The sequence below is a fragment of the Arabidopsis thaliana genome, chromosome 4 (genome assembly GCF_000001735.4).
Source record: "Arabidopsis thaliana chromosome 4, partial sequence".
Taxonomy (NCBI): domain Eukaryota; kingdom Viridiplantae; phylum Streptophyta; class Magnoliopsida; order Brassicales; family Brassicaceae; genus Arabidopsis; species Arabidopsis thaliana.
The window spans coordinates 13,231,254-13,242,918 of NC_003075.7; the positions used below are offsets into that span (position 1 = coordinate 13,231,254).

Below are 11,665 nucleotides of genomic sequence, written 5' to 3' on the forward strand. Positions count from 1 at the left end.
TATAATTCAATTAATTGTTAAAAATGACTCTTATATAAGAGCCAAATCTAATGTTTCTTAGGTTAATTCTTAGATAAATTAGGTATTAAATATAATGTTTTAATTCAATTAATCTTAATTCTTAGATAAATTAAGTATTAAATCTAATTGTTTGTCATATTTGTTTAAAATTTTATGTTATGTATGTTTCAAATTTTTTGAGTTGTAATAATTATTAAGTTTTTTAAAATTATAATGTTTCTACTTTTTTTCCAATTTTTTTTTTAAGAACTCAAGTTAAGAGTCCACCATTGCATATTGCCAAAATTTCAATCTCTTAACTAAATTCTTAACTTCAAAATTTTCAAAATCAATTATAAAAATATTCATAAGAACTATTAAGATTATGCTAAGAAACTACTATTAATGATACTCTTATGATGGCTATATGATATAAAAAGATTGACCACTTACCAGGTGTGTTTGCTACGCGTGACTTGAAAGCTCTACAAAATGTTTCTCTTAAGTGGGAGTCGTGGAGGTACAAAAAGCTTTTCACCTTTGCTTTTAATAGGATGAATGAAATGATTTACAGTTATCTGATTAGGTTGAATTTGTCTCATGGTTTTCTGGTTAAAAAAAAATGCTACGCGTGAGGCTTCTTTATTGTGTTTCTGGTCAGACGTATAAAAGGTTGAAACTTCAAATTGAAAATGTCGTGATGAGCTAATCTAGATTAGAGTACGTTTAATTCGTTTGAACTCGGGATGAGCTTAAACCAAACTAAAGATCTTTGTGCCTTTTGGGATATGACTTTTTGTTGTGGACTGTTTTTTTGTTTTTGTTGTGGACTGTTTTTTGTTTTTAATTAGTATGTACAGTGTATGTGAACAAAAGAAGTAATCAGTGTATTGGGCTTGGAAGGCTCATTCTTGGGATGGGCCTTAGTACTAACAGATTCAGAAATCTTCTATTTGATCCCATTAAAGTTCACTAACCTGTACTGTATTTGGTGAAGAATCAAATATATATAAGTGTATATATATATATATAAGTATATAGATAATTAATATAATTACATGCAAAATTTTAATTATATAGATAATTAAAGTTTATATATTAGTTATATATATTTATAATTGATTGAATTCATAAATAAACTTTAATTATCTATATATAAGTCAGTTCTCATTATCCATATATATATGTATGTAAAGTTTTGCATGTTATTTAATTCAATAAACTTAATTTTGCTTTTTAAAACATTAAACATCAATTTTTAGAGAAAGAAAAGTATATATAAAAAGAGAAAAAACTAAAATGGCATTTGTTATAATTTTGGTGTGAAAAGGAGGGAGAGAAAAAAACAAAAAAACAAAGAGGATTTAAGGGTTACGAGTCGCCTCCCCAAAACCCTTGTCCCTAGTCTCTTCTGCTTCTTCTTCTTCAAAATCTCTCTCTTCACCAAATCCTCAGAAGATGAGCAACGACAAGGATAGCTTCAACGTCTCCGATCTTACTGCTGGTAAAATACTCCTACTCACGATTACTCTTATCTCTTTCTCCGCCTCTTAAGCCAGAGCTGCTTTAACCCTAATTTCCTCTGTTATCTGACTGGTGTTCCTTTTGTTTACTGTTTTTTTGCAGCTCTTAAGGACGAGGATCGAGCTGGCCTTGTCAATGCTCTAAAGGTGAGTTTTTTTCCCCTTCTGTAAACTGTCCCGTGAGCATTTGCTATTGAAAGATATGGAGGATGTTGAGTTACTTTCCTCTGATTGTTTAGATACTATAAGCCGTGTCTTGGTGTTTAGTGTTTTGGTTTCAATGTCATTCTTCTAGTACAATGATAGTTTATGAGTTGTTAATACATTGTTATTAATTCACAGAACAAGCTGCAGAATCTGGCTGGTCAGCGTTCTGATGTGCTCGAGAATCTGACTCCCAATGTGAGAAAGCGCGTTGATGCCTTGAGGGATATACAGGTTAGCGAAATTTCTTTCACATTTTACCAAACTATGTGTGCTATATATCGTTTAATGGGGTTTGTTTTGTTTTGTGTGAGTTTTCTCCCTGCTTATCTGAATTTAAAGTTTCAAAAGTAAGGTGTTGCGTTTTGATTACTGATGACTTCTTTCCACGCAGAGCCAACATGATGAACTAGAGGCAAAATTCCGTGAGGAGAGAGCTATTCTTGAAGCCAAGTATCAAACGCTGTATCAGCCTTTGTATGTCAAGGTAATTGTTAATGAGAAAGTTTTACAAACCATTTTACTAAACTCAATGTAGATCTGTGTATACTCTTTTTGCTTATGTTTACTTATCTGCAGCAGTGTTAGTTTTCTATGTGCATCTTAATGAATTCTACTTGGTATCTTGTAATGGCACAGCGTTATGAGATTGTGAATGGCACTACTGAAGTTGAACTGGCTCCAGAGGATGATACCAAGGTGGACCAAGGAGAGGAGAAAACTGCAGAAGGTAACTTCATGAGCACTATGTCTTCTTTGTTTGTTGTTAATCTTTTTGGAAAGACAAAAACAATTTAACATTTTTCTCTGTTTTTCATTGCAGAGAAAGGAGTTCCAAGTTTCTGGCTGACAGCTCTGAAAAATAACGATGTTATTTCCGAGGAGGTAGCCTATATGCAGTTTTGGTGTTCGTTTTATAAACACTCCAATCATAACCATGGAATATGAGCATAACTTATTGTCATTTATGTCAGGTCACAGAGCGTGATGAAGGGGCTCTCAAATATCTTAAAGATATTAAGTGGTGCAAGATTGAAGAGCCTAAAGGATTCAAACTTGAGTTTTTCTTTGACACGAATCCGTATTTTAAGAACACTGTCTTGACAAAGTCTTATCATATGATTGATGAAGATGAGCCACTGCTTGAGAAGGCTATGGGGTAACTACTTATACTCTCTTGCAATTGTTGTATACTTTTAAGTATATTCTGCTTATTAGCTGATTGCATTGAGCTGCTTATTTTTTTTCTTCGCTTATATTGCAAATGGATTCTTATTCTTTCACCATTCATTTTCAGGACAGAAATTGATTGGTATCCTGGAAAGTGTCTAACTCAGAAGATTCTCAAGAAGAAGCCTAAGAAAGGTTCAAAGAATACTAAACCAATCACCAAACTCGAAGATTGTGAAAGCTTCTTCAACTTCTTTAGTCCTCCAGAAGTTCCGGATGAAGATGAAGATATCGACGAGGAAAGAGTAAGATAACGATTGTTAGAAAAACCTGTCATCATTTAGTTAATGTATTTAGTAACTCTTTCTCGTTCTTTGATGCAGGCTGAGGATCTTCAAAACCTGATGGAACAAGATTATGACATCGGGTTCGTCTTTTTCTAAACACACTTTCTCTGTTGATTTTATGGGTTTGCTTTTGAGTCATGGGACTACTTTATCACTGCAATCAAGGTGGTTACCCTTTCATTATTATCTGATCACAAGTACTTTTTACTTTCTGCAGATCTACTATTCGGGAAAAGATTATTCCTCGTGCTGTCTCATGGTTTACTGGTGAGGCTATGGAAGCAGAGGATTTTGAAATAGATGACGATGAGGAAGATGACATTGATGAGGATGAAGATGAGGAAGACGAAGAGGATGAGGAGGACGATGATGATGAGGATGAAGAAGAAAGCAAGACCAAAAAGAAGGTATAAAGTGCCCCAAGTATAGTTGTTTCTTTTTTTTTTTTTTTTCTTCATGCCACGTTAGTTTTTTACTAATCCTTTGAAATCGCTTAATATTTTTTTTTGCAGCCATCAATCGGCAACAAGGTATGTAACCTTTCAGAACTAAAGTTTATTTGATTTTGGAACTCCAACATTCAAATAACCAAACACAAGAAGTTTCAGGCTGAGCATTGTGATGAAAATAGAAATTAATATCGGAAATGTAGGCTCTAGAGGCCCATGAATCATACAGATTGCTGAAAGTAACTGAGCAATCCTAAAAAGTATGAATCAGTAAATAGGTAGTTACGTAGAAGACTCTGAGAAGGATACATGAATGACACAGCAGAGACTAAACAAGCTCTTTAATCATGGCATGGGCAGTACGAGATAGAACCATTCTCATGAATTCATTTTATTACTATAGTAGCAAACTAGCAATCAGTGTCTATGTTTGTGATAAATGTGAGAATCATCTGCTTAATTTTTTTTTCCTCTTGGACTGCAGAAGGGAGGGAGATCTCAGATAGTTGGTGAAGGTAAACAAGATGAGAGGCCACCCGAATGCAAGCAACAGTAATCTTTTACTACGCTCTACCAGACATAAAAGGATTGCGTGAAAATATAATTCAGGTCATTCTCTGTTCATCAAGAATGAGGATTGAGAAAAGGTTTTGGGATTTTTAAAAGTGAAATTCATCTTGTAGGAGTTTCGTTCGTTTTTCTATTGGTGTGTTTATTTTCTCTAAAGCACTTTAATAATATACCTTGGTATTTAATTTATGAATCAAGCATCATCATCCCTAGTCTCTGCATTCACTACTTCATCCCCTACCTAAACTTTGTCGACGAAAGAGATTTTAATAACCATTTAGATAGTAATGGGTAGTGGGAATGATCATTATTCTTTTGTTCACCGTCCTTTGATTTTCAATGGTAACCATTTTGTTGTGTAAGACTACAAAAGATGAATAATTGGACTATGACCATATTATATTAGTCAAGTCTAAATCGGTCGAAATCAGTTCACCTTTAAGATGAGTAATTTGACTAAATGCCTCCGCTTGTTCAACACTAATTATAATTTAAATTATTGTAGAAGGAAAACACAAAGAAAGTGAGGTTCCGAACATCCACAATTTGGACTAATCACATACTACTTAAGAAGTTTAATGCATCATTAGAGCTAAATGAGGGGAAAAAAAAGCTAGCTAAATAAACTTGAGACACTTGTTTGTGTTTGGTGTTATGAAAAACAAACTCAAAAGTCGCAACACTGTTTGGTAAATTGGAGACATGCGAAGAGGGGACCGCTTCGTTACCATTCAGAGTATTTGACGTAATATATTCCGTTTTAAGAAACCTATCTAGTTTCCAAGAAATTTACTAATAAAGGTGCTTGAGAAAGACCGTTGTTGATGATACGTTTTTTTATTTGCTAATGAAACGATTCGGTCGTTGTTTCTTGAAATTCCACTGTTATTAGACTCTTGACTCTGTTTTGTTTCCCGCCGATCTCGTGATGATGGCCACCACCACCACCACCACCACCGCTAGATTCTCTGATTCATACGAGTTCAGCAACACAAGCGGCAATAGCTTCTTCGCCGCCGAGTCATCTCTTGATTATCCGACGGAATTTCTCACGCCACCGGAGGTATCAGCTCTTAAACTTCTGTCTAACTGCCTCGAGTCTGTTTTCGACTCGCCGGAGACGTTCTACAGCGATGCTAAGCTAGTTCTCGCCGGCGGCCGGGAAGTTTCTTTTCACCGTTGTATTCTTTCCGCGAGAATTCCTGTCTTCAAAAGCGCTTTAGCCACCGTGAAGGAACAAAAATCCTCCACCACCGTGAAGCTCCAGCTGAAAGAGATCGCCAGAGATTACGAAGTCGGCTTTGACTCGGTTGTGGCGGTTTTGGCGTATGTTTACAGCGGCAGAGTGAGGTCCCCGCCGAAGGGAGCTTCTGCTTGCGTAGACGACGATTGTTGCCACGTGGCTTGCCGGTCAAAGGTGGATTTCATGGTGGAGGTTCTTTATCTGTCTTTCGTTTTCCAGATTCAAGAATTAGTTACTCTGTATGAGGTAAAACACAATCCACTAAATTCTCATTGACTCATAACATCATCTTAAGTCTCCTCTGTTTTCATTTCAGAGGCAGTTCTTGGAAATTGTAGACAAAGTTGTAGTCGAAGACATCTTGGTTATATTCAAGCTTGATACTCTATGTGGTACAACATACAAGAAGCTTTTGGATAGATGCATAGAAATTATCGTGAAGTCTGATATAGAACTAGTTAGTCTTGAGAAGTCTTTACCTCAACACATTTTCAAGCAAATCATAGACATCCGCGAAGCGCTCTGTCTAGAGCCACCTAAACTAGAAAGGCATGTCAAGAACATATACAAGGCGCTAGACTCAGATGATGTTGAGCTTGTCAAGATGCTTTTGCTAGAAGGACACACCAATCTCGATGAGGCGTATGCTCTTCATTTTGCTATCGCTCACTGCGCTGTGAAGACCGCGTATGATCTCCTCGAGCTTGAGCTTGCGGATGTTAACCTTAGAAATCCGAGGGGATACACTGTGCTTCATGTTGCTGCGATGCGGAAGGAGCCGAAGTTGATAATATCTTTGTTAATGAAAGGGGCAAATATTTTAGACACAACATTGGATGGTAGAACCGCTTTAGTGATTGTAAAACGACTCACTAAAGCGGATGACTACAAAACTAGTACGGAGGACGGTACGCCTTCTCTGAAAGGCGGATTATGCATAGAGGTACTTGAGCATGAACAAAAACTAGAATATTTGTCGCCTATAGAGGCTTCACTTTCTCTTCCAGTAACTCCAGAGGAGTTGAGGATGAGGTTGCTCTATTATGAAAACCGAGGTATGCTTTCTTCCTTCACTTGAATATCGAATTTCGGGTAGGAAAATGAGTGGAACTAATGATAACGATGGTCTATACTTTTCAGTTGCACTTGCTCGACTTCTCTTTCCAGTGGAAACTGAAACTGTACAGGGTATTGCCAAATTGGAGGAAACATGCGAGTTTACAGCTTCTAGTCTCGAGCCTGATCATCACATTGGTGAAAAGCGGACATCACTAGACCTAAATATGGCGCCGTTCCAAATCCATGAGAAGCATTTGAGTAGACTAAGAGCACTTTGTAAAACCGGTATGGATTGATTCTTATATGTCATCTCTTTTCTAGCCAACAAAGAAATGATGTTTAGAACTTTATTTTGTTGTATCTTCAGTGGAACTGGGGAAACGCTACTTCAAACGATGTTCGCTTGATCACTTTATGGATACTGAGGACTTGAATCATCTTGCTAGCGTAGAAGAAGATACTCCTGAGAAACGGCTACAAAAGAAGCAAAGGTACATGGAACTACAAGAGACTCTGATGAAGACCTTTAGTGAGGACAAGGAGGAATGTGGAAAGTCTTCCACACCGAAACCAACCTCTGCGGTGAGGTCTAATAGAAAACTCTCTCACCGGCGCCTAAAAGTGGACAAACGGGATTTTTTGAAACGACCTTACGGGAACGGGGATTAAGGAATGGGAAATCATATTCCATTTCACTCCCACAACTAAAAATGATGTATGTCCTATATCATGATGTTTCGTGAGTTTCAAATAAATTGAAACGTACATATATCAGTTTTTCATCTACGTGACTGCGTTGTATAGTTTTCGTTCTTCACTTAGCATCATGTGTATTCTAGCTCCAAGTGCGTTTCAAACAAATATAGTTATTTTTAGCCAATTATATATACGGTTGTGATCAGCTTGTTCACTCAAGAGATTATTTTAGTGGTGATCTTTCATTTCCTTCTAATAAATGACGACTTTGTTCATAAAGTTTGAGTGTTAATGAGAAAAAGGCTTCATGTGTTTTAAAAATCTAAATAGCATAATGTATGTTAAACTCCTACAATTACTTTCGAGGCTGGTCATTCCTTCAGAATATCATCGGACCATTCCTCTGTTCGACCACAAAACCGAATAAGACAAAACTATATGAGACTCTCTAACTCAGAGAGAGACTCTCTAACTCAGAGATTCTCTAACTCAGAGAGAGACTCGACCCATGTGACACTCACGTGACTTTTAAATTCCCTTCCCGTGAAGTGATCCGTGAACCCCATTCTTCAAAACTTAGGACAGAGACAAAACCCTTTAACGGGTTCTAACTATGGTCTATGGCTGCAACTACCGACAGCCGAATGCAAGGAGCATCAAGTACAACTGATTTTGAATCTCAGAGAGAAAAGACAGTGTCACTTTTCTATTTGACACTTGTCAATTTTCTATTTGAAATTAAATTAGGGTTTGGATAGTACTCCTTTCACACTGGAATGAAGTTTTAACAAAGATTTTCCACACAAAAAAAAAGCATTGGTGGGGAACCGGTGACGGAGTACCTTCCTGTGTCGGGCTTTAACAACCAATATTTTTTGCAAATTAGATTGCCCAGCCATCTAGGTCACACACCATCAAATGTCATGAATGATATATTGTCGTGAAGCTATGATTATCTTTAGCTTATTTACTCTATTATCTTGTACGTTCATACAACCATTCATATATAATCTTTCTCAAAGAAAAAAAAAAAGATAAAGGAGGCATGTCACCTGAAACATATTGGTCATAGCATAATTTGCATTGTTAGAAAACAATAATCGTATAACAACTCTTTCTAAATTGAGATATTTCATACTTACCCACACTCTTGAAAAATATATGTACGAAAAATATCTTCGTCGACCGTGATTAGACAGCTAGTCATATCTCAAATTATTCCTTTTATTAGTTTCTTGCTTTAAACAAACTTCATCATAATAACTGAAGAATTCTTGTAATTATCTACTCACCAGATATTTTTTGAGATGATTAATAGCTTCATAATGTATATATGTTGATATAAGCACGTTTCATGAGATTGAGAACCGTCGTTGTCATTAGTGGTTCAATAAATAGTAAACTGATATCAACTCCATACCATAAGAAGTAACAGATAGACCAATAAATCCAGTTGACATTAACAAATATTACTGTTCTTAATCAGAACAATTTAGTAATTAAACAAACATTAATATTACTAGAATCTGACGAGAGAAGTATCGATGAATGTTTTTCTTCTGTCGCAATTATCGATGAATGTTCGATTTAAAGAAAATAATATTATTAGAAATACTTTTTTCCACGTAAAAACAGCATAAAAACTACTTTTACCATCGAGTAAAAACAAAAAAGTGCAGTGGAACTCATACGTCCAGATCCAGCAATTACGCACACGACACAAACTAGTTTTGTCATCCAGTCATCACCAAATCTAGAACACAAACTAGAAAATACGTATCGTAAATGACCTAAACGCCATTCAGATTCAGGGGTATTTACCACGAAAGTACAAATTGGAAAGCGAGGGAAAGACGATTCCGACAAAGGGTAAAAGCGTAATCTTCACTTAATCGTTCTTGAGCATCTCTCTGTACCTTAGAAACGAATCTAGCCTCTGTAGCTTAAGCTGTTGCTTAAACTTGTTGATGAAATTTGAAGCTTTATCGTCGACACCTTCTTCTCCTCCGTCTCCTATCGACGTCGTTCTCTCAACTCTCATCGTCTCCGGCCTTCTCTTCTCCACGGCCTCAACTGTCTCCTCCTCTTCCCGGCCGATGTGTCTCTCGCTAGCAGATTTCATCATCTTCTTTGTAGCTTTCTTCTTCTTCTTCGTCGCCGGTTTACTCGACTCCGACTTCGTCCTCGTATGTGTTTGCACTTCTGGTGTTGGATCTGGGTCGGATCTGTATAAAGAAGGAAGCTTTATGGATTTCACCCGCTGCAAGAGTGATGGAGCTCCGAATCTAGGTTCGGTCGTGACGTCATCCTCCGGGATCTTGTCGATCGGGTCGACCCGGTTAGTCTCGTCGGGTTGGGTCATGAGCTCGTAAGCAGCGTAATCTCCTTCAGAATTGTGTTGTGGGAACTTGAAGTAAGGCATGTTGATGGATTTGACCCGTTGCAAGAGAGAAGGAGGTGGGTTCGGGTTAGGATCCGACCCGGAGTAGTGGATCTCGGATTCTGGTGAAGGAGAATTGTACAGATGGAAGTTGATGGACTTTACTCTGTCTATGAGCGAAGGAGGTCTGCCAAACCGTGCCTGATTTTGGTCATGACCCGACGACCCGTAACCATCTTGATGTTGGTTGTGTTTTCTTGAACAGGAACTGAACCGGTTGGTGATGAAAATGGTGGCGATCGTGAAATTGAGGAGGAGGAAGAGAGTCGTCGGAGTTAACCAGTTGGTCAAGCTTGTGAGTAGCTCCATTGTTGTTTTTGTGTGTCGTAGAGTGAAGAATGAAGTAGTGGATAATATTTATATTAGAGATATTTTTTGTCTTGGTTAATCATTAATGACCCTTGCGTTAGATTTGTTGTATGGGTCTTTGTTTTTTTTTCATATGGTTTTATTTATCAATTTGTCTTTCTATATTGATTGTTTTCTAACAAAGTCAGAAATTAAACAGTACATATGTTTTGGTCTTAACGTAATTATCAGTTAAATAGTCCTTGTAGTTGTGGTTTTGTTTAGTATTTGTGACTTGTGTAGAGAAGATCATCCATTTGAAATAGTTACATCTATTTCTGACAGGCTACAAAACTCTTACATTATTGACCTCATTGAACCAAGGTTTAAATCTGTATTTTAACCCCGTGACTCTATTGTCTCATCGGCTCATAATCATCTTCTTCCCTGAGCCCACATTTTTCTTTTGATAATCGTACAGTTTTCTAACATCACATTCCTTGAGCTTTTTATTCTATTTCAAAAATAGCTTACTTTTACATAAATCATTCATTACATTTTTTTTTTCTTTCTCATTCCTTGAGCTTTTTATTCATATTGTCTTTACACTTTTAGTTTCTCTTTTCAAAGGTTTTCAACTTTAAATACTACTTGCATTTGCAAAGTAAAATTGGCTAAGTGATTGTCATTTAATTTTTTAATGTGTCATTTTATTTGAATTATATTATATATGTCAATGAAAAACAGGTGGGAGAAATAAATAAATAAAAAGACACAAAAGAGGAAAACACAAACAAAAAAGATTTAGAAAAGAAAAGAAAGTGAAGAAAGTGAAGGAAAAAAAAGAAAGCAACAGAGAAATTTGTCTTCTACACATGGATGCAGCTCTTCAAGTGGAGGAGAGGATCTTCAATCTCTTTAATCTTTCCACAAAGTCAAGTTGGGATTAAAGAAACCACATCGTGATCAATCAACTTGAAGCATTACTTAGCTTGTGTGGGTGGTCAAACGATTAAAATAATATCACAACTCGTTTTGAGTCGTATAGTAAATTTATAATATCACATTTGTTTGAGTCGTTTAGTAGCTAATTTTTGAAATGAAGATATCATTAACGACAAAAGTTGCTGACTATGAAAATGCACAAAGAGACCAAGAACACTGCTAATAAATGTCCACTAATGATATTTCTGAAAGTGACCAAGAATACTTTATTGCCCATCAACGAGATTGTTAGTACTAGTATCGTAGATAAGAACAATAAGTTTCTTTATTTAGAATTTCCGGAATAAGCTTGGAGATGCTATTTTCAGAACTCATTTATGACCATCTTCATGCAATAAACCGTATCGTCGTTGTAGTCCAAAGTCAACCGTAAAACGGTAGCTTTCCCTTTTATATGGGCTTTATTGTAGGAGGTCCAAAGGCCCAATAGATTTCTGATAGTAAAAAAGAGAGCAATGTGGTCTCGGAGCATTATCGTTTCTCTGACTCTGCTGGACATCAGCGATGATTCTGGAGTTGAGCTTTTGGTCTTATCTGCTTCAAGGTACTTCAGCTCAGTGTTTTTCTATTGATTTTGTAAAGTTTCTTATTGATTTTTTCTATTTGATTATTGAATATTTGGTGGAGACAATTTATCGTGTCTTATGATCTTTAAATCAACTACTGTAGTG

The 11,665-nt window shown here is 36.4% G+C and overlaps 3 protein-coding genes across 5 annotated transcripts; 2 read left to right on the plus strand and 1 right to left on the minus strand.

Annotated features, from left to right (window-relative positions):
* Window positions 1-1,291: 1,291 nt before the first annotated feature.
* Window positions 1,292-4,655, plus strand: NAP1;1 (nucleosome assembly protein1;1). 2 transcript variants are annotated; one of them, NM_118744.3, is made up of 12 exons: window positions 1,315-1,504; window positions 1,627-1,670; window positions 1,866-1,961; window positions 2,122-2,214; window positions 2,367-2,457; window positions 2,551-2,612; window positions 2,702-2,886; window positions 3,025-3,202; window positions 3,281-3,324; window positions 3,462-3,651; window positions 3,757-3,774; window positions 4,178-4,655. In NM_118744.3, the coding sequence occupies exons 1-12, from the start codon at window positions 1,459-1,461 to the stop codon at window positions 4,247-4,249; spliced, it is 1,119 nt and encodes a 372-aa protein (NP_194341.1). In that variant the 5' UTR covers window positions 1,315-1,458; the 3' UTR covers window positions 4,250-4,655. The 2 variants fall into 2 exon arrangements, with proteins under 2 accessions (NP_001119060.1, NP_194341.1); NM_001125588.2 differs by having other exon boundaries at window positions 1,292-1,504; window positions 3,757-4,626.
* A 344-nt stretch (window positions 4,656-4,999) lies between these two features.
* On the plus strand, window positions 5,000-7,565 carry AT4G26120 (Ankyrin repeat family protein / BTB/POZ domain-containing protein; the record flags this gene model as incomplete). 2 transcript variants are annotated; one of them, NM_001341776.1, is made up of 4 exons in its annotated part: window positions 5,000-5,752; window positions 5,823-6,561; window positions 6,647-6,850; window positions 6,933-7,565. In NM_001341776.1, 4 exons carry the CDS (start codon window positions 5,192-5,194, stop codon window positions 7,232-7,234), a joined length of 1,806 nt encoding a protein of 601 aa, NP_001329623.1. In that variant the 3' UTR covers window positions 7,235-7,565. The 2 variants fall into 2 exon arrangements, with proteins under 2 accessions (NP_001329623.1, NP_194342.1); NM_118745.2 differs by having other exon boundaries at window positions 5,195-5,752; window positions 6,933-7,297.
* Window positions 7,566-8,725: 1,160 nt separating this feature from the next.
* AT4G26130 (cotton fiber protein) lies at window positions 8,726-10,284 on the minus strand. The gene has a single exon (NM_118746.4). The coding sequence runs from the start codon at window positions 10,008-10,010 to the stop codon at window positions 9,150-9,152; it is 861 nt and encodes a 286-aa protein (NP_194343.1). The 5' UTR covers window positions 10,011-10,284; the 3' UTR covers window positions 8,726-9,149.
* Between the last annotated feature and the right edge of the window lie 1,381 nt (window positions 10,285-11,665).

Bases quoted from the DNA above. Each gene is read 5' to 3' on its own strand.
- AT4G26130 (NM_118746.4), bottom strand. From the start codon at position 10,010: ATGGAGCTACTCACAAGCTTGACCAACTGGTTAACTCCGACGACTCTC.